Below are 22500 nucleotides of genomic sequence, written 5' to 3' on the forward strand. Positions count from 1 at the left end.
GAATGGGCTGAGGAACAGCTGGACTCACGTGTACCACGCCACCTAGTCTGTCGTACTGGTGACGGTGAAAGTGGTAGTTGGAAGCAGCATGTGATGGCGGAGTAGCGTAAGTGGCACTGTTCCACCAGGTGGATGTGTGCGGCTCTTTCGGTGGCGTGACAGGTTTCTCGGCCGGAGGAGAGAGCATAGGTGATGCGATGCCGTTGGCGAAGGCGTTGTAGTGATGCTGAAGGTACGGGTAGGGAGCACCACTGACACCGTTATAGGTGGGCGTTGACATGTGTCCAAAATGGGCAGGGCGAACGTCGGGCGGCGGTGATAAGGGTAAAGCCTGTTGATGAAAGGAACTGAAGTTGCTTGTGGTGTTGAAAGCGTTGTTGGCACTCATGGCTGACCAGTGAGGAAGCTGAGATTCTGTCAGTGTACCACAGGCAAACATCCTGATAATGCTAATTGTAGTACTAGCGATGAGCAGCGAAAAGTGATGTGAATGTCATCTGTGGAAGGTATTATACCTGAACTGCAAAAGGCGCTAACCAATGAGGACGCGAGTTATTATCGTGAGTTGCCAACTGCGTTATTTCCACCAGTAAAACTCCGCCAATGTTTCAAATCTTAATCCAGATATGCAGTATCCTATGATTGTATTACACTTATTTTATACAATTTCTAATGATTATTATAGCTGTTACTTTTATATCTTGAAATATGTATCTCATTTTATTTCAACGTACCTCACGACAGAACGACACGTTAATTGCAGAAATGTGGTTTGGTATTTATAAGATTTACTTGCTGTCCTGACGTTCCTCAGTCAAGTTGAACAATATCACAACGAAATTAACCAATAAATATTTCTATTACAATTCCTTTTGTCTCGGCTTTGATCACAGGAAATTGGTTCCGGGTCATAAATCACGGTGCAGTCGACGAAGAATGACTGGATCATGACTCTGCCCTAATCCCAGCTGATCGCCTTCATGTTCGCCGGCCCGTCGCCTCCGTCCCTCCTTGCCATCTTTTCCTCCTTTGATCTCTCTCGTTGGCAATTATGGAGTGGACTTATGCATAGCAATAATGGGTGAGCGTATCGAACTGGGTCCTAAATGAAGTCAGTGATTAATGACCTGTCTCGCGTTTTCCAAAGTAAAGGCTTTCTACAGCCACAGTCAAGATATATTTCTTTATTTTCTAGATGTATAAAACTGTTCTGCTCATCTGCTAATCTTTGTTAAATGCAAGTTTTCTCTCCAGTTTAAGTGATAAAAAAATCACATAGAATCCTCATGAGTGACTGTGGTAACAAGTTCGCGACAAGGTGTGAATTGGTTCTGTAAACATCGAGGTCACCATAGGTCACGTATGCTCACAAACTTATTCTCAAGACAAATGATGATTAATTATGAATCATGCTTACTCTGCCTTGGCTCTCGGGATATCACGATTACTACGTCTCTGCTGATTAATAGATGCATATATGTATATATATGTATGTACATATGTATATATATATATTTACATATGTACATATATAGATGTGTGTGAACACACAAACACACACACGATATATATATATATATATATATATATATATATATATATATATATATATATATATATATATATATATATATATATAGATATAGATATAGATATAGATATATATATAGATATGTATGTATGTATATGTATGTGTGCGTGTGTGTGTATGTATGATTTAGCCTGAAATTACTGGCAGAATGTAAGGTTGTTTGGTATATATATACTGCATATATATACACAATATATATTATGTATGTATATATATGTATACACACACACACACACACACACACACACACACACACACACACACACACACACACACACACACACACACACACATATATATATATATATATATATATATATATATATACATATATATACTGTACATATACACAATATACTGTGTATGTATGTGTGTATATATATATATATATATATATATATATATATATATATATATATATATATATATATATATATATATATATATGTGTATGTATGGTGTGTGTGTGTGTGTGTGTGTCTGTGTGTCTGTGTATGATTTAGCCTAAAATTACTAGCAAAATGTATGGTTGTTTGATAGGTGAAACGATGAAAGGCGAGTTGCTTTTCTGAACTTTTCATTGGTGACCTGAAGTGACCTCTCGCGAGGACCACCAATTCACACCTTGTCGCGAACTCGTTCTTGTGGGCAGTTTAAACGTTTTCCTTGACCTAATTTTCAAATCTGATATTTGCGGTTGATGCTTCTGATCTCAAGTGATTAGCGATAATGACTGCGGATGGGACCTGGTCTCCAGATTTACTGTTTCCACAAAGATATATACATGTCTACGTACACTCACACCCACAGCCACACTCTCAGCTGTTAGTTAATATCTTAATCTCGGTCACACATACACAGGCAGTGAAGCACACAACTTGCACACATATATTCTAATATTCCCCGTACTTACCCATAATAATATACACCGGTTAACGTGTTGGAGTCACAGGACATGTGTAGTGATCTTCTTTTATAGGGAAACATTTCGTCTCTATTTACACTTCGGAATTCTGCTTTACAAGGCATCTGCAGTGATGATCATAATAACAAGGTTCGTGGCCATTCTATTGGCTTTTAAGCCTTAATTATCAATGAATAACGTTAAATACATGTTTTAGTTAAAAAAGTACTGATAGTGGCATTTTATGTGTATGTGTGTACGTATGTTTGTATTTATATATATATGTACATATATATATATATATATATATATATATATATATATATATATATTATATATATATATATATATATATATATATATATATATATATATATATATATATATATATATATATATATATATATATATAAGCACACACACGGGGCCAACTGGTGTCGCCTGATGTTGATTTCAGAGGTTGTGAATTAGATATAACAATAGTAACTATATATTTTCGCTTGGTTATTTTGATTGGGTATATCCACATATTTCTCTTTGTTATGTAATGTAATGGAAGGGTCAGGAGAACTCAACAAATGGCGGTAAGGAATTGAATCATGGTGGTTAACATTGTCAGAGAACATACTCAGTTTAGCTTAGTCCTTTATTTACCACCCTGGGTAACTGCACAGGCGTGGCCAAGCCATGGTACATTTGATGCATGGTCAGAGCATTATATAATGGTGTTACATTTGAATTTTTGGCTATAACATTATTATGATAAGTGCTAGATCAGTTAAAGGATATGAACAATTACACAGTCCTTTATCTACTCATCTACCACGTCGCCGTACAGCTTGGGCGTGGAAAGGCATCACTACTTTTGATATGTGGTCATGTGATTGTTCAACAAATGAAGCTTGATGAAAATCCCCGTAGAGCTAGCGCTTTTAGATATGTCTTTCCTGTGGGAGCAACTACATATTATAATATACATTTTAAATTATGATAGCAATGTATCCATGTACAGAGTAAGCGTTATAAAATGTTGATCGCACATGTTGGTAGAAGGAAGTAATGCCACGAATATTTGTCGAATTAAAACCAGGTAAGGCGAGAAAAGACAGAAAAACAATAATACATTTACATGGCTGAACTTGTGCCCAAAGAAGATATTCCGGCCGTGGCACAAGCAATAACATAATACATATTCCTTTCGTAAGTGGTAAACAACGAAAAGGATGGCACACTCTACCTGTAGACGAGAAATATCCGCTCTGCAACGGAAAATAAGGATACACTCTGCCATTGTCAAACCATCGACGTCAGTTAAAAATTAAGCCTCCTTTGGCTGTAGCATCATACAAAGATGCTTATAAGTAATTTGCTTATCCCATTTTTCGGCATAATTGCCTTGGTTATAAAGCAGGAGTTCCTGTCCCCCTTAAGGGACAGTCTCTTTGATGGCTCCCACTTCTTTTGCAATGTCAGATATTTTTCTTACTGCTGTGCAAATGCAAATGATTTGGACATTGGATATATTCATGAAGATCGTGTTTGGAATGCAAGGGTACATATGGAATATGTAAATAGAGTGAAATTATTTTGCAGAATATTCATATGATTAGTGAACTAAGGGTCTACATATAATAACTTAAATGCCCTCGTTCTTCCTTGATCAAACAGGGACGTAGGAAGCCCAAATATCTCCATTGTTCAAGTAGCGAGAGGCCGTATGATAGCGGACATATTGTCTGTATATAATTGATTTTTTCTTTGTCTTATTCATTTGTTTTTGACCCAGTAGGCTCAGTTTATTCGCTCCCTGATGAGGTAATAGAGATTTGCCTGGGGTGGAGGTGAGTGAATGAATGGGAGGAGAAGCGGTGATGAGAGGGTGGGGGAGGGAGTGGGCGGGATGTCCCAGGTGGTGGGCGGCGCACAAAACCCTTGGCCATGATATTCTCTTAGATACTTCCACCCTGTTCAAGCTTCGGCAGACAGCAGAGCAGGGCAAGGCTGCAGGTCCTGGATTCCCAGCCACGCTGGGATAGTAACCAACGAGCTCGTTGATACTGCTGCGAGAGACAGCCTCCAACATGTTCACTTATCGTTATTAAGACCTAGCATAGCCAAATCAAAACTCTTGCTGAGAAGACTATCATATGGCAAGAATCTAACGTCAGGTGTGCTTCACGCAAATTCCCCTTCAGCAGTTTAATACAAGACAGTCACTGACTCCGAGACTATATCCTTTCTCGAGAAATGTCCACGAACTACACTGAGTCTAGTAATCATAGGTTTCAAATGTAAAACGATATTTCGATGCAACATTTTACACATTCCCTTTTATATCATTAGGCTCCTGAAAATCTGTTTCAGATGCGGGAGAGTCTGGAAGAGTAACTGAGAGAAACTTCTCCAACTCATCGCCACACAGGTCAACAGTATTCGCTTCATTATCATTTATTTCCTACCATGAAAAATCTATAAATATATCCTTTTCATGATCAAAGGTTTCGTTTCAAGTGTAATGAATATATAAAACGTGCTATACATACTTTACTGATATTATTTCACAGGATAGATTTTCAGCTATTATTTCAACATAATTTATTAACCAAAACGAAAAAAAATAATAATGTGTATATGACCTTTCTTTGTCACGTGCACATCAACAATCTGTCACGTATCTTCTTATCAGTGCTGATATCATTGGAAATTTACAATTGTTCATGTTATATAAGGATGTGGAGGTGTCTAGTAATCGTAATTTTCCATTGTAAAACAAATATTTCAATGTAATATTTTACTCATCTCATTTCACAGGGTACATTAACAAGGTTCACCCAAAGGTAATTCTGACAGATGTTACAGGGACATTTTACAAAGGATTATTTCATAGAAACTGGCTGTTGCTGTGTATCTGACCATTTCCTATCACGTCATGAAGCTCTTGAAAATCCGTTTCAGACACAGGAGAATCTGGCAAAGTTACTGAGAGAAACTCCTCCGTTTCATCATCACACAGTTCCACGTCAACGTCGTCACCTTCGGCAGAAGCAGAAGCAACACGGGCACGTCGGTTCTCGTGTGTCTTGACATGTTTGTTCAGGTGATCAGAACGCATGAAACGTTTTCCACACTCTTCACACTGGAAACGTTTTTCACCGGTGTGCGTTCGCAGATGACGCTGAAGTTCGTCGGATCGAGTAAAGGCCTTGTTACAGAAGATCCAGTTGCACACGAAGGGGCGTTCTCCACTATGTGAGAGCAGATGAGCCTTCAGGTGAGAAGTCTTGCCATAGACTTTGCCACATCCTGGAACATGGCAGATGTGCTCCCTCTTCTTGGTAGCTGAAGCGTCTCTTGAAGTGTCCTGGCAGTTAGGACAACGGCATCGTCGACAACGCCGAACACTGACCGATGAGTTAGCGGTGAGGAGAGCGGCGGCGATGTTGGTCTGTTGCTGAACAATGGCATCCTGAGTGACGGCGCCCGGAATGGGCTGAGGATCAGCTAGACCCACGTGTGCCACGCCACCCAGTCCGAGGCTGTCGTACTGGTGACGGTGAAAGTGGTAGTTGGAAGCAGCATGTGACGGCGGAGTAGCGTAAGCGGCACTGTTCCACCAGGTGGATGTGTGCGGCTCCTTCGGGGGCGTGACGGGTTTCTCAGCCGGAGGAGAGAGCATAGGCGGTGCAATGCCGTTGGCGAAGGCGTTGTAGTGATGCTGAAGGTACGGGTAGGGAGCACCAGTGACGCCGTTATAGGTGGGCATTGACATGTGTCCAAAATGTGCAGGGCGAGCTTCGGGCGGCGGTGATAAGGGTAAAGCCTGTTGATGGAAGGAACTGAAGTTGCTTGTGGTGTTGAAAGCGTTGCTGACAGTCATGGCTGACCAATGAGGAAGCTGAGATCCTGTCAGTGTACCGCAGGCATACATCCTGATCAATGATGATTGCAGTGCTAGCGATGAGCAGCGAAAAGTGATGCTGGCATTTACGTGTGGAAGATGATATACCTGAACTGCAAAATTCGCTAACCAATGAGAACGCGAGTTATGACCTGCGCCGTGAGTTGCCAACTGTATTATTTCTAGAAATTTATCTTACTGAAATAATTTCAAAATTTCTATAAATTGCATTTTTTTTACAACGGGTAATTTCTCATATAACTAATATTACGTAATTTCGAATATAACGTAATTTCGAATATAACGTAATTTCGAATATAACGTAATTTCGAATATTACGTAATTTCGAATATAACGTAATTTCTAATATAACGTAATTTCTAATGTAACATAATTTCTAACAAAACGTAATTTCTAATATAACGCAATTTCTAAATTAACGTGTAACTTCTAATATAGTGTCCTTTCTATGATATATAGAATATATTTGTCTCATATCTTATATATATTTTCTTTTTTCTTACAATATATATATTTATCTCACATCTTATAGTTACATCTTATGACATACATTTCTTATAGTATATATTAAGATTTATATTTGATCAATTATTGTCTATGATAGATTCTCAAATGATAACATTACAACCAAATTGTGGTAATTATTATAGTCATAAGTAAAGTGTATGATTAATCATTTCATAGCTGCTCTTAACGGAAAAGTTAGTAACTTCATTAAACTTCTCCAATCCAATTGACAGTATTAAAACAGCAATAGCTTTTTTAACGGGACAGCCCCATGATTTCCTCTTGCTTTCTTGATTATAGAAAATTAATTCAGGGTTTTAAGTGGACGAAGAATGACCAGGTAATGATTACGGCTTAATTCAGGTGATCGCCTTCGTGCTCGCCGCCTATGCCCCTTGAACTCCTGCCGTTCTCTGCCCATTCTCCTTTTCCCATTCGATCTCTGTTTCTCCAAGCTATTAAACGAATTGCTTTTACTAACGCATGGCAAGAATAGGTGTCTACTGAAATGGTTTCCCAAAAATCAATGGTCAATAGATTGCGCCAAATATCAATTGTTATTTTTATTCTATTTTTCATTTAGACATTGGGAAACCAATTTCCTACACTTGAAATGTTTACACAGAATGCATATATTCATTCTGCAAATATAAATTTTCAAATTCTAGAATTTTATTTGTATATATCCTAATACAAATATATCCAGACCCAATAAACATAACTTTGTTTACATTCTGATCACAAGTGATCATCGTAAGTGACTGTAATAACAAGCTCGCGACAAGGCGTGAATTGGCTCTCAAATCATAAGGTCATCATAGGTCATGCATCCTTATTGTGAAGACAAATGATAATTTATCATACATAATAGTTACGACACGCACACATATACACACATGTATGAATAGAGTAAAACAAGGAAACCGACTTTCGCAATCAAATACTAACAGAATGTCACATTCCTTCCAGGATATGCTCTAACTGAAAAACACAAGTAATTTGGTTCCTTGAACTATTCTTTCGTGACCTGGATTGACTTATTGTGAGTACCACCGATTCACACCTTGTCGCGAACTTGTTCTCGTCGGTCACTTCAACGTTTTCATTATGCTTTGCCTGATTCTCAAGTGATGGCTTTGTCAGCAGCGTTGAAGGGTTCTGATATCAAACCTTTGAAGAGAGTAATTTCAGATGACACTGGGCTTCTTAGCACCCTCACTGCTCGCTGGAAATAAATGTGATGCTTTCACAAATGGTTGCAGTGGTGTTACAGCAAGGGCTGAGAACGAGCGAAGGAAGTTCGTAAAACGCCTGCCGTGGAAAGAGATCAAAGGGTAATGTTAACTGTTTCTGGTATTAATAAACAAAGGTATTTGTGAAATTGACTTTATTACTTCCAACAGAGCAAGATAGAATTTCTCGGCATACATTAAGGATCGCACATTTCGTTTGCAACATAGGCCTTCTACTTGGAGGCAGTAATATATCTTGGCTGCAAATGATAACTAGTTAGGAGGAAGCTATTAGTATTCTCCATTAAGGCATGCCGATGATTTTCTCATTTGCCCAATTTTCGCCTTTATTATTCATTTTCAGTATTTTGTATCTTCAACAATAAAAATTCAACGCCAAAAATACTTGGAAACGAGAACAGAGGGAAAACTACCCCCCAGGCGGCACCCTCTGTCTCGGCCTCAATCACTTGGAAATTGGTTCCGGGTCATAAATCACGGAACAATGGGAAGGAAGCAGGTGATGATCTGGTCGTAATCGAGTTCAACCCCTTTGCCACTCACCGCACCCCACCCTTGGCTCCTCCCATCACAGTCCCTTCTCCCGCCCAGAGCCCCACCTCCCACCTTTTGCTCCTCCTCTCATCCCTGAGCCCTTGCCCCGCCTCTAGTTCTTCTTCTTGCCGCTATCCCTTCCTCTAACCCTCAGCTTCGCCTCCTACCGTATGGTTCGCTTTCAGAAAGGAAAGTAGTCGTTCCGAAAACAATGAATTGCCAAATTAATATTTTATCTTAGTCGTCTGAATAAAAAGAACTTTCTCATTTTCAATGCCGACATAATTTCTACGATGATATATGCGTATTTTACTGGAAAATAGCCATTGCTCTAATACAGACTGCAAACAAATAGCAAATAACATCTAAGTGGTCGAATATTGTTTCAGTGCACAATCTGTGTTTAACCTTTAATTAGCTACACTACATATTCTTAGTTTGTCTGTAACTTCCTGGGTGAAGATTTGCTGAAAAGGGTGAGTTTAGAATGGGGTGTGATCATTGAAATATTTAGCTTGTGAATATATTAATGACCCTTAAAGATATGGATGGCTTGCCTGTCTCATTTTATCACTTTAGGCCCAATAATTTATCCGGCGATGTAATAGGGAGGAGGCAGTGTGAAGTTGAGTGACTGTCCGGGTGGAGAATCGATGATGAAGGGGAGGAGAAGGGGAGGGTGAAAGGTCAAGCATATATTGTTAAATGCAGAATATGCTACCTCATTTTATGTATATACGACTGTGTATGTGTGTGTGTGTGTGTGTGTGTGTGTGTGTGTGTGTGTGTGTGTGTGTGTGTGTGTGTGTGTGTGTGTGTGTGTGTGTGTACTTATTTAAATTCACACACGCACATGTGTGTGAATACGGCAGGAGGGTGGGAGGCCTGAGAGCGGTAGGAGGAGCCGAAGTTGGAAGGAAGGAATAGGAGCGAGAGGAAGAAGAGTTCAGGGGAGGGAGGAGGGGCCGAGGGCGGGAGAAAGGGTCAGGATGGGAGGAGATATGGGCGGGGTGCGGCGAAAAGTAAAAAGGTGGAACTCGATTATGACCTGATCATCACCTACTCCTTTCTTATTGTTCCGTGATTTATGACCCAGAACCAATTTCCAAGTGACTGAGGCTTCCAAGCTTCTTAGATGTTGAAGCTTTCTTGTTCAAGACATCTGCAGCATATTCAAAATCAGCCGTAAGTATGAAAGAATGAAAAAAAAAGAAAATTATTGGCATACCTTGATGGAGAATATTGATTGAGTCCTCCCTAATTGGGTGTTAAACACTCGCAATCTGACCTCGCTGCAACACCACTGTAATTATTAATTAGAACGTCATTCCCGTGTGTCAGTGAGTAAGATATTGAATTATCTAATTTCAGCGAGTAGTACGGGTGTTAAGGAGCTACAAACGACTATTACAAAGCAAACACTTGGGAATCAGGTCAAACACAAGGAAAACTTTTTAAGTGACCGACGAGAACGAGTTCGCGACAAGGTGTGAATCGGTGGCCCACATAATTGGTCAATTCAGGTCACGAAAGAAAAGTTCAGGAACCCAAATGTTTTGTATTACGTGCTGATACGATGCAATAGCGAAAAACTGTTTCCCGTTTAATGCCTAATCATAGTGTGTATATGTGTGTGTGTGTGTGTGTGTGTGTGTGTGTGTGTGTGTGTGTGTGTGTGTGTGTGTGTGTGTGTGTATGGTTACCTACATATATATGTAGGCATAGATATGTATGTGTGGGTATATATATACATATATACATACACACATGTGTATATATGTCTGTGTATACACAATATGTGTATGTGTCATATTATTGTGATAGACAGGTCACAGTAATCATCACCATTTGTTTCCATAATGAAAAGAGCATGCATGATTTATGGTGAACCAATACAAACTTTGTCGCGAACTAGTTTTTAAAGTCACCTATGATGGTCGCCTATGATTAAAATGTAAACTTCTTTAAATTGAACTTGGATATATTTGTACAAATCACTTTCTTGAGAAAAAAAGGTTTCCAGTGACTGCAGAAAAATTACACGCTGTATTTTATTAACAACTGATTTTTTAGTACGGTCCAGTGTACACCTTTTATAGGCGTGTGTTAGTACATTCAATTCAAAGGGCCGGCTTAGGGACGGGTGCGGTGACTATGAAGGCGATCACCTGAAGTTTGCCGTAATCATGACCTGGTCATTCTCCGCCGTGATTTGTGGCCCGGAACCAATTTCCTCTGATCAGAGCCGAAACAGGAGTTTTAGTAATGTCCCATTTAATGGTTATTTTCGTTTTAACGTTGTTCAATTAGTCTGAGGAACGTAAGGACAAAATATGCTGAAACACTTCAGTTTATATATAAAAAAGCAGGCATGGGGATAATGAAAATGGTGGCACATATAGTAAACCATATAGAAATAAAACTACACTTGTACAATTACCACACTCTGAGTATAGAACGGTCACATGAGAAATATCTATCTTGAGATACATGAAATGAAATCCATTATAAGATATAATGAGGTATATATTTCAACGTAAAATAATAATAATAATAATAATGATAATAATAATAATAATAACAATAATAATAATAATAATAATAATTAAAAATGTATAAAATAAGTGTAATAAAATAGGATATGGCTCACCTTGATTTGAAATACTGGTGGAAATAACGCAGTTGGCAACTCCGATGGAGGTCATAACTCGCGTCCTCATTGGTTGACGACTTTTGCAGTTCAGGTATATTACCTTCCACAGGTGACATTCCACATCACTTTTCGTTGCTCACCGCTAGCAATACAATCAGCATTGTCAGGATGTATGCCTGTGGTACACTGACAGAATATCAGCTTCCTCACTGGTCAGCCATGAGTGCCAACAACGCTTTCAACACAAGCAACTTCAGTACCTTTCATCAACAGGCTTTACCCTTATCACCGCCGCCCGACACTCGCCCTGCCCATTTTGCACACGTGTCAACGCCCAACTTCTATAACGGCGTCAGTGGTGCTCCCTACCCGTATCTTCAGCATCACTACAACGCCTTCCCCAACGGCATCGCACCGCCTATGCTCTCTCCTCCGGCTGAGAAACCTGTCACGCCACCGAAGGAGCAGCACACATCTATCTGGTGGAACAGTGCCACTTACGCTGCTCCGCCGTCACAATTTCACCGTCACCAGTACGACAGCCTCGGACTGGGTGGCGTGGCACTCGTGAGTCCAGCTGTTCCTCAGCCCATTCCTAATGCCGTCACTCAGGATGCCATTGTTCAGCAACAGACCAACATCGCCGCCGCCCTCCTCACCGCTCACTCATCGGTCAGTGTTCGGCGTTGTCGACGATGCCGTTGTCCTAACTGCCAGGACACTTCAAGAGACGTTTCAGCTACAAAGAAGAGGGAGCACATCTGCCATGTTCCAGGATGTGGCAAGGTTTATGGCAAGACTTCTCACCTGAAGGCTCATCTGCTCTCACATAGTGGAGAACGCCCCTTTGTGTGCAACTGGATCTTCTGTAACAAGGCCTTTACTAGATCCGACGAACTTCAGCGTCATCTGCGAACGCACACCGGTGAAAAACGTTTCCAGTGTGAAGAGTGTGGAAAACGTTTCATGCGTTCTGATCATCTGAACAAGCACGTCAAGACACACGAGAACCGACGTGCCCGTGTTGCTTCTGCTTCTCCCGCCGAAGGTGACGACGTTGATGTGGAACTGTGTGATAGATGAGACGGAGGAGTTTCTCTCTGTAACTCTGCCAGACTCTCCCGTGTCTGAAACGGATTTTCAAGAGGTTAATGATTTGGTAGGAAATGGTCAGATACACAGCAACAGCCAGTTTCTATGAAATAATCCTTTGTAAAATGTCACTGTAACATCTGTCAGAATTACGTATAGGTGAACCTTGTTAATGTACCCCGTGAAATAAGATGAGTAAAATATTACATTGAAATATTTGTTTTACATTTGAAACTTATGATTACTAGACACCTCCACATCCTTATATAACATGAAGAATTGTAAATTTTTAATGATATATTATTAGGACTGATATCCAGACACGGGACAGATTGTTGATGTGCACGTGACAAAGAAAGGTCATAAACACAACATTAGTTTTTTTTTTAGGAGACCACGTTTCAGTTAATAAATTATTTTATGATGAAGTAATAGTTGAAAATCTATCCTGTGAAATAATATCAGTAAAGTGTGTATATTTCGTTTTATATATCCTTTACACTTGAAACGAAACCTTTGATCATGAAAAGAATATGTTTATAGATTTTTCATGGTAGGAACAAATGATAATGAAGCGAAAACTACTATTGATAGATTGTTGATTGTCGCGAATTTGTTAATATCAACCCTACAAGATTCTCAAACTATCAAATGTTGTTAATCTTATTCGTTTTACATAAGGTAGTGGCAGCTATTCATTACTAATATATGCGTTAGATCCAATGACGATATATACATATACATGTATATGTGCATGTATATATAATTGTATATATACATATATACATATACATATATATATATATATATATATATATATATATATATATATATTATATATATTATATTATAATATTATATGTATATATACATATATATGTATATATACATATATATGTATATATGTGTGTGTGTGTGTGTACATATATGCATATATGTGTGTGTGTGTGTGTGTGTACATATATGCATATATGTGTGTGTGTGTGTGTGTGTGCATGTATAAGCATATTTATATGCATATGTATACATACACAAATGTGTGTGTCTACCTTTGTTTGAAATGAGATTATTTCCGGAAATGAGACATTTTTGTGCAGCATCCTCCACTCAGCGCATCCCGCCCACCTATCCCTATCCCTCCCCTCTCCCTCCCCTCCCTTTCCCTCAAAAGATTTCTCCTCCCAGGCAGTCAGCTCCACCTGCTTTCTATTACGCTTTCGAGAGCTTAGTAGACGAAGAAAGCTGGGATTGGAAATAAGACAAGAAACAAACCATTCTTAATACGAAAGAGTTAGTGATTCGTGTGCCGTCCATTACTCTGTAGCGCCGCCCATCCACCAACCTCATCAGTACAACTTAACCTAGGTATCTGAAATGTTGGTGGCTATGGTGTATCGATTACTAACCTTCTGTCATTATTTGTAGAAATTGATTTATTATAGTAAGTACTGGATAATATATATTTATTTGTTTGTACGTGTGCTATTATTCTTGCCTACGACGTACATTATTTACGTTATAAGCTTTGGTCACAGTATTTGACTCAGACACATTTTTCTCCTTGTGAATTATAATATGAAGAAAAAAAAACATTTATACGTCTTGGAGAAAAGGAGTGTGCAAACGATATTCATTCAAATTGCTATAGCAAATCGCTGTTTTCGGAACAGACGCTTTTCTTTGTGAAGGCGGTGCAGAGGGGCGGGAAAAGCGGCCAGGGGCGGGTTGGGGCGCAGGGCAGGAGGGGCCGAGGGCGGAGCGCGGCGAGGAACAAAGAGGCTGAACCCGATTATGATCTCTTGACCCGGATCCAATTTTTCAGTGACTAAGGCAAAGGCAGAGATAGTGATTTGTTTACTTTTAAACGCCTGTCATTGCAACCTAGAATATATGACTGTATTCAAATCAAGGACAGAATGAGAAGCTGAGTGTGTCCAGCGTTAGTGAACTATTGAAATGATGCACTGGTGCTCGCTGAAAAAGAATCATATAAAATGTCAAACTCTCCTAAATATTCGCTTACCCTCCGCCATTATCAGTAATAGTGCCTGGCAGTTTAAGATTCTTTGACCTTCACGCAGTCCGCTGTGAATTCCACATAATACTGAGTCTTCTTTTGTTATCAAAGGTAGACACAGAAATGCAATGAAAAACATAAGTTAGTTCTTTCTACTCCTTTTTCCTATGCTCTCTTGTTTTGACATTTCATTTGTTAAAATTTGTCAAAACAAGTATTAACTACAACTGTTAATGACGCGTGAATGAGGTCAAACACAAGTAGAACGTTCAAGTGACCGACAAGAACGAGTTCGCGACAAGGTGTGAATCGGTGGCTCTCACAATAGGTCATTTCAGGTCACATATGACGAGGCCAGGGATGAAATCTCTATTAGCACTCAAAGACAAAAAGACGCCTATTCTTGGGGGTTACTTTGACAGTTCTTGGCACAAAAAATCTCCATCATTATCCAAGTCTTTCACATGTTCTCTTTTTTTTCTTTTCTTCCAATCTTTTCTGACGTTGCTTACTTACACGGACTAATTTGATAAGTTGAAGTGTAAAGTCTAAATTCACCACCGTAAACAGCTCACCAATCTTCGAGAAGGGAAGCCATCAAGTTCACCTGTATTGTGACTCTTCCTTCCGGCCTCCATTTGATCTCTGATATTGCGTCATTCCATAGTTGCATTTCTCCGTAACTTTATAATTCAAAAAGCAAACAGGAAACATCAGTGTTCACTTAATGGCAGGGATAGGAACGTAAGTGCCACAGCCATCGCAACTTTTTTCCTCCAAGCTGTCTATACTTTTTTACTGATCTTGTAAAGAAATTTAGGTGGGGATGAGATAATCAATTGTCGGATGGTTAATAGCTTTAAGTGCCCTTAAACTAATAGATTCTGTTTCAGTTCTCTAGTCATAATTGTCTGTCTTAATGATAATTCCTTTGTTGCGTCATCTTGTGTGTCTGTATGTGTGTGTGTGTGTGGGTATGTATATATATATATATATATATATATATATTATATTATATAATAATATAATATATATATATATATATATATATATATATATATACATATATATTTATACATATATTTATATTATATTGTATATAGTATATATAGATATATATACATACAAACATATATATATGTATGTATGTATATATAGATATATATATTTATGTATATATAGATATTGATGTATATGTATGTATAGATTTATATGTATTTGTGTATGTATATATATAATATATTATATATATATATATATATATATATATATATTATGTATGTATAGATATATATGTATATGTATATATAGGTTTATATGTATATGTGTAGATATACGTTATATATATATATATATATATATATATATATATATATAATATATATATATTGTGTGTTTGTATATTATATATAGTATATCATTATATATATATATATATATATATATATATATATATATATATATATATATATATATATATATATATATTGGATATATGTAATATCATATGTATATATACACATACACATACACATAGGTGAGTGTACATGTATATTTATAGTGTGTGTATGTTTTTACATTTCACTACTACCAATTTCCTGAGGATGGATTACAAATTATCTATACCATCTGAATTTCAAATTATTTCATTTTATTGTAATCTATATACGACTCACAGGGTGTTTATAGGTTCACCTTGGCAAGACGATACAAAAGCAATTCACTCCGATGAAAAAGTATCAATTACGCATCGCACTTCTGACGTCCAAATCGGCCTCCTACAAATCTACTTCAGATACGGGTGAATCTGGCAATGCGAATGAGTGAAAGTCCCCGCTATAATTATTAGCAATATCATTACAATCAACATCGACATCGTCGCCTTCGGCTGGAGAAGCAGGAACAACACGGGCGCGTCGGCTGTCGTGAGTGATGACGTGTTTGTTGTAGTGATCAGATCGCATGAAACGTTTTCCACACTGTTTACACTGGAAACGTTTTTCACCCGTGTGCGTTCTGAGGTGACGTTGGAGTTCATCGGAGCGAGTGAACGCCTTGTCGCAGTACATCCAGTGACACGCGAAAGGCCGCTCTCCGGTGTGTGAAAGTAGATGTGCCTTCAGGTGGGACGTTTTGGCATAGAGCTTGCCACATCCCGGGACATGGCAGATGTGATTCTTCTTCTTGGCGCCTGTAGTATTTCGTGAGGTGTAGTGGCAGTTGGGACAGCGGCATCGTCGACAACGTCGAGAACCGACAGACCTGTTGAGAGTAGAAGCGATGCGCCTTTGCTGGAGAAGGATACCTTGTGCGAAAGCGTTTGCTTGCTGCAGATTCAGGGTTGGGTTGCCTTGGCCCACCGAAGGTTCAGCGAGACTGGCGTGCTGCTGATAAAGATGGAATGGATAATTATAAGTGGCGTGAGAAGTCGGCGTGTTATAAGCAGTTGAACTCCACCAGAGCGATGTGTGCGCTTCCCTCGTGGGCGTGATGGTTTTTTCGGGCGGAGGGGAGAGCGTGGGTGGTGTAACAGCGTTGGCAAGGGCGCTGTAGCGGTGCTGCAGGTACGGGTAGGGAAGCTCCCTGACGCCGCTGTACAAATTAGGCGGCGAAACGCTGGCAAAATGGCCATGGACGCCAGAAGGAGTCATGCTGGGAGACTGTTGATGGTAAGGAGCGAATGTATTTCTGGCGTGAAGATTGCTGTAATAATTCATGGCTGTTCCCTCAACTGTGCTACAAGAATACATCTCAGTGCCGTTGGTTCCGCAAGGAGCAGGTGGAGAGAGGAGAGTGAGATGGACCTTACCTGGGAGCAATGATATACCTGTCCTGGGAATGCGGGTTCTCCTCTCGGCCGTCTGTCAGGTACTACCATTGTACCCGAATATATTATATTTTCGATTATTTTTCTGTATATGTTAAAATCTTACCTTTGCATGCTAACTTAGATATTCTGAATATACAATAATAAATTAGTAAAACAAACACGACTGATTTGGTTTTCCGTCACGAACTCCCTCGCAAGGCTAGAACGGTAAGTTTTTTCGTTCTGGCAGGTGGCGGCCGTTACCCCGAGTGGATGCCCTTCCTTTTAATCTCGAACCATTGGTGCCGGATTCGAACACGCGCGAGTGCGTTTCCGCTGCACCACGGCGCCCTCTATAACACATACACGTGTATGTGTGTGTGTGTGTTTGTGCATATGTATGAATATGTGTACCCATACGCATATATGTGTCCGTGTGTGTGTGCGTGAGTGCGTGTGTGCATATTTAGAACGATACCGCACATGTACAAAGTACCTCACGACTTAGGTTACTCTAGCATTACTCGTTTACTTCGGATTTCTATTTTTTTTTTACATTTATCTTATATTTGCACTTTCTTCGACAACTTTGACATGGGATAACATTTGCCTTAGGATTAAGTGATGCATCAGTGAGTTACTTTTTCAAAGCTCCAACATCTCCAGATAGATGTTATATAGTTAGCTAATTGTAAAGTATGTATTGTGTGAACCATTCTCATTTTATCTAAAGTTCACCAAAATTCGAAAAAATAGTATTCCAAATATATATACATACATACATATATATATATATATGTATATATATATATATATATATATATATATATATATATATATATATATATATATATATAATATATATTATTGTAAAAAAATAGATGAAAAGAAAATCAGAAATAAAAGGGGTGAGAAGAATGAGAGAATGAAAGGTCATCTCTAACACATAATCCGAAGACACGTCACTTTCATGTTACCCAAAGCCCGCCCTTTTCCCTTGAAAATTTATAGGAAAACAATAATTTCACCTTTCTCTGCAGTAGTTTTCAGAACGGATTTTCCCACTGAGAAGGCTTATGGAAGGGCCATGAGCGGGAGGAAGGACCGTAGGGAGGAGGAGGGGCCATTAATAGGAAGGAGTCCATGGGTGGAGGCACCATGGGCGGATGGAGAAGCCACGGCCAGGAGGAAAGGCCATGAGCAGGAATATGGGCCGTGTTTAGGGCGTGGCGAGGCAACAAAAAGGTTGAACTTGGTTATGACCTGTTCTTGTGGTTTACTGATTATTCTGTGATTTGTGGTCCGAAACCAATTGCTCTGAAGCCGAGACTAAACTCCTTGTCATTTTGCTTTAGACAAAAAAGACATGCTTTGACATTGCGAGAGGTTGCGTTCATTTCCCATTTGTAGAAAGAACATTATTCGGATGAAAGTCTGAGGCGCAAGTGGCATATCTTAGACTCAGTGGTTACCCTTTTTCTTCGCAATCTCCGCTTTCATATTCCCAACTCGACAAATATCTTTACTTCCCGGTCAATACTATCACTTGACACGACTTAACGCCTGTTTTGCACACTGGAGTCAAGTCCACGGGAATTTCCTGACCATTTCAATTTGTTGTGTTATAAAAAAAAAAATCTAACAGAACTTATAGGGATGACTGAAATCAGTTGCGGTATTGATTCAGTACTTACTCCAAATTGCTTTTAGTCAGTTTACATTTCTAGAGTATGTTTTGTCCCCCCTTTGTTTATAGGTGGAAAAGAAATGGGCATATAGCTGTTTTAATGGGCGTAAGTTATTTTAATAAGATATTGGAAACCTGCACATGCACTCAATAAGTGAGAACAGACACATAGGTCAAGGGTGGTCCCCAGACCTTATAACTTTCTAATATCATAATAGCTAAACAAACGTTTCAAAAGATAAGAACACCCATCCCAAAAAATAAAAAAAAATAATGTTTGGTTGAAGTCTTTTCCATCACCATCTGTTGTTGGGGTTCCAAAGTGAGTTTTCCTCCTCTTATAATGAAAGAAAACGATGTGTTCATTTGTAGATTGGAATGCAACTAAAAGATTTGCACTGACTTTATATTTAAAGTCACCTTGGCTGCTGAATTACCTGAAATACTATAAACATAAAATTACGTATTATTCTGTCATAACTGAAACACATTTATAGATATGCTCAAACATTTGTTGTAATCAACAATTATTAGGTCCATAATGCGTAGAACCATACATCACATTCTGCACATTTTATTATTTGCATTTGAAAAAGGAATACAATATTGTACATTGTATCTTATCATCATGGGTAACAAGCAGTGACTGATGTGATTCCAACTTCACTGTAATTGGAATGCAGAAGTATAGATAAAATATAGAAAAGTTAAATACACTAGCCCCTTGCCGGTGAAATATGTGAAAAGCGTATGCGGTGTGTGACTGGGATTTGAGGGAGTGTCATTGTGTATCTGTGAACGCGGCATTGGGTGCTATCGTAGGCATATATTCCATAAAGAACAAATCAGTATGTTAGAACACCCAGCGTCATTTGCAGTCATTCTCGGCAATCATTCGAGATCAGAAGCACCAGAACTGTTAAGGAAAGCACCACTTTAAAATCAAGTCAGGCACAAGGAAAATGTTTAAGTTACCGACAAGAACGAGTTCGCGACAAAGTGTGAATCGGTGGTCCTCGCGAGAGGTCACTTCAGGTCATTAATGAAATATTCAGGAAAACGGTTCCTTTTTTATGATTCACAAATCTGAGACTTTGAAGAAGCGTTATATACTTTGATTTAGAGTAAGTGAAAATAGTATAGGGAAGAAGAAGAGAGAGACAGAGACAGAGACAGAGCAATGAAATAACAAGTCAGGCTAATTATGATGCATTATTAATCATCATTTGTCGCTATGTAAAGGACGTGAGCACGGGTGACCTTTGGTGACCTTCATGTACCTGCAGCCAAGGCCAAAGGAAAAGGAGTTACGAGATTATCCCCCCTAATGGGTGCTTCTTTCCAACATTATTCGCCGAACTGAGAGATTTCGTGGTAGAGTTGGCTGTAATTTCCCCTTTTACTCACGGTATATAAGAGTAGGCATTATCCCATTATTGACATTGTATATCATATAAATTATTATATTCATATTGTATTATATATATGTTATGCTAATTGTTATACTAATTTCATGGTAACTGTTATAACAGTGTTATACTATCTGTTTTACTAATGTGCTAATTGTTATACTAATGTTATATTAACTGTGATACTAAAATTAAATTAGTTATACTAATATCGTACTAATTGTTTTACTTTGTAATTAGATCATAAAGACTGTTATACTTAAATCATTAAAAAAATATATACTTACATCATTAAAAAATATATATACTTACATCATTAAAATGTTATACTTATATCATAAAAAAATTATATTTAATCACAAAAATTGTTATGTCAATATATTATATCATACATTTTGTCAGTATATATCGTACAAATCACTGTCAGTATATCATATACCAGTTATCATGGCAATACCATATCAATTACTGCATTGATCATCATCATCATCAATAACGGTATGCTCATGTTTGAGCAGCTGTGGACCTCTCCACCATCCTTCGCCACTCAACTCGATCTTGTGCTTTTCTTTCCACTTGTACCATCGACAACCCGCAAATATCTTTGATGTTGTCGCTCAGTCTTGTCTTCGGTTTGCCTCTTCCTCTGTTTCCCATCACCATCCCTGTCAGCAAGTCTTTCTCAATACTTTTACTTCTCATCACATGACCAATAAACTTTAATTTCCTCCTGTTCAAGATGTCCAACAGCCGGTCTTTACAATCTATTTTTCTCAGTACTTCATCATTCGTCTTCTTCTCTGTCCAGCTAATACGCAGGACTCGTCTATAACACCACATTTCAAAACTATTGATCTTTTTCTTGTCTATCTACTTCAGCACCCAACACTCAGATCCATATGATGCAATTGGGAAAACTAATGAGTTGAATAACCTCAGCTTTGTCCGTAAGGTAATGCTTCGGTCTTTCCAGATGTTATTGAGAGCAACTGTGGCGTTTTTGGCAATGGTAATTCTTTTTATCTCCGGTGAATCATCATATGTATTAGTTAAAACAGCTCCAAGATAAGTGAACTCTTTCACATTTTCCACAATCATTCCATTGATTGTAACATGATACAAATTATCATATTAATAATACATAATTATATCAGTTATTAACCCCTTTCTCGCTTATTTTTTTTAGCAATATATTATTTAACAGAAATATATATAAGATACAATATAGATATAAATCATACGATATTTAAGGAATATATATAAGATATAAGAATAAATAAAATATATAATGAAAACACGTAATATGAGACTATATAAATGAATATTACAGAATATTACAAAATATGATGGAAATATCATGCAAGACATAGTAGCAATGGATGGTATGAGATATAATATAAGTTATATATACTGGTGAAAATAACACAGCTGGCAACTCCGATGGAGGTAATATCTCGCGTCCTCATTGGTTGTCGACTTTTGCAGTTCACGTATATTACCTTCCACAGGTAAATGTCAGCATCACTTTTCGCTGCTCATCGTTAGCACTACAATCAGAATTGTCAGGATGTTTGCCTGTGGTACACTGACAGAATCTCAGCTTCCTCACTGGTCAGCCATGAGTGCCAACAACGCTTTCAACACCACAAGCAATTTCACTTCTTTCCATCACCAGGCTTTACCCTTATCACCGCCGCCCGACGTTCGCCCTGCATATTTTGGACACGTGACAATGCCCACCTACAGCGGTGTCAGTGGTGCTCCCTACCCGTACCTTCAGCATCACCACAACGCCTTCACCAACGGCATCGCACCGCCTATGCTCTCTCCTCCGGCTGAGAAACCCGCCACGCCCCCGAAAGAACCACACACAACCAGCTGGTGGAACAGTGCCACTTACGCTACTCCGCTATCACATGCTGCTTCCAACTACCAATTTCACCGTCACCAGTACGGCGTGGCACACGTGAGTCCAGCTGTTCCTCAGCCCATTCCGGGCAGCGTCACTCAGGATGCTATTGTTCAGCAACAGACCAACATCACCGCCGCTCTCCTCACCGCTAACTCATCGGTCAGTGTTCGGCGTTGTCGACGATGCCGTTGTCCTAACTGCCAAGACACTTCA

At 38.8% G+C, this 22500-nt stretch overlaps 5 protein-coding genes across 5 annotated transcripts in view; 2 read left to right on the forward strand and 3 right to left on the reverse strand.

Annotated features, from left to right (window-relative positions):
- LOC119581273 (transcription factor Sp5-like) overlaps positions 1-460 on the reverse strand; it is a 1143-nt gene extending 683 nt beyond the window's left edge. The window contains exon 1 of the mRNA XM_037929666.1: positions 1-460. This exon is cut by the window's left edge and continues 683 nt beyond it. Within this exon, the coding sequence (XP_037785594.1) occupies positions 1-439 (439 nt within the window). The 5' untranslated portion in view covers positions 440-460.
- Positions 461-5298: 4838 nt separating this feature from the next.
- LOC119581274 (transcription factor Sp5-like) lies at positions 5299-6423 on the reverse strand. The gene has a single exon (XM_037929667.1). It carries the CDS (start codon positions 6421-6423, stop codon positions 5377-5379), a length of 1047 nt encoding a protein of 348 aa, XP_037785595.1. The 3' UTR covers positions 5299-5376.
- A 5105-nt stretch (positions 6424-11528) lies between these two features.
- Positions 11529-12585, forward strand: LOC119581275 (transcription factor Sp5-like). The gene is given in 2 exon segments (XM_037929668.1): positions 11529-12437; positions 12439-12585. Coding segments are annotated over 2 exon segments (1032 nt in total). The 5' UTR covers position 11529; the 3' UTR covers positions 12563-12585.
- Positions 12586-16248: 3663 nt separating this feature from the next.
- LOC119581276 (transcription factor Sp5-like) lies at positions 16249-17127 on the reverse strand. Its single transcript, XM_037929670.1, has one exon. The coding sequence runs from the start codon at positions 17119-17121 to the stop codon at positions 16249-16251; it is 873 nt and encodes a 290-aa protein (XP_037785598.1). The 5' UTR covers positions 17122-17127.
- Positions 17128-21942: 4815 nt separating this feature from the next.
- The window catches only part of LOC119580703, a 7583-nt gene continuing 7025 nt past the window's right edge, over positions 21943-22500 (forward strand). Inside the window, exon 1 of the mRNA XM_037928801.1 lies at positions 21943-22500. This exon is cut by the window's right edge and continues 467 nt beyond it. Within this exon, the coding sequence (XP_037784729.1) occupies positions 21943-22500 (558 nt within the window).

This window comes from Penaeus monodon, chromosome 14 (genome assembly GCF_015228065.2).
Source record: "Penaeus monodon isolate SGIC_2016 chromosome 14, NSTDA_Pmon_1, whole genome shotgun sequence".
Taxonomy (NCBI): Eukaryota; Metazoa; Arthropoda; class Malacostraca; order Decapoda; family Penaeidae; genus Penaeus; species Penaeus monodon.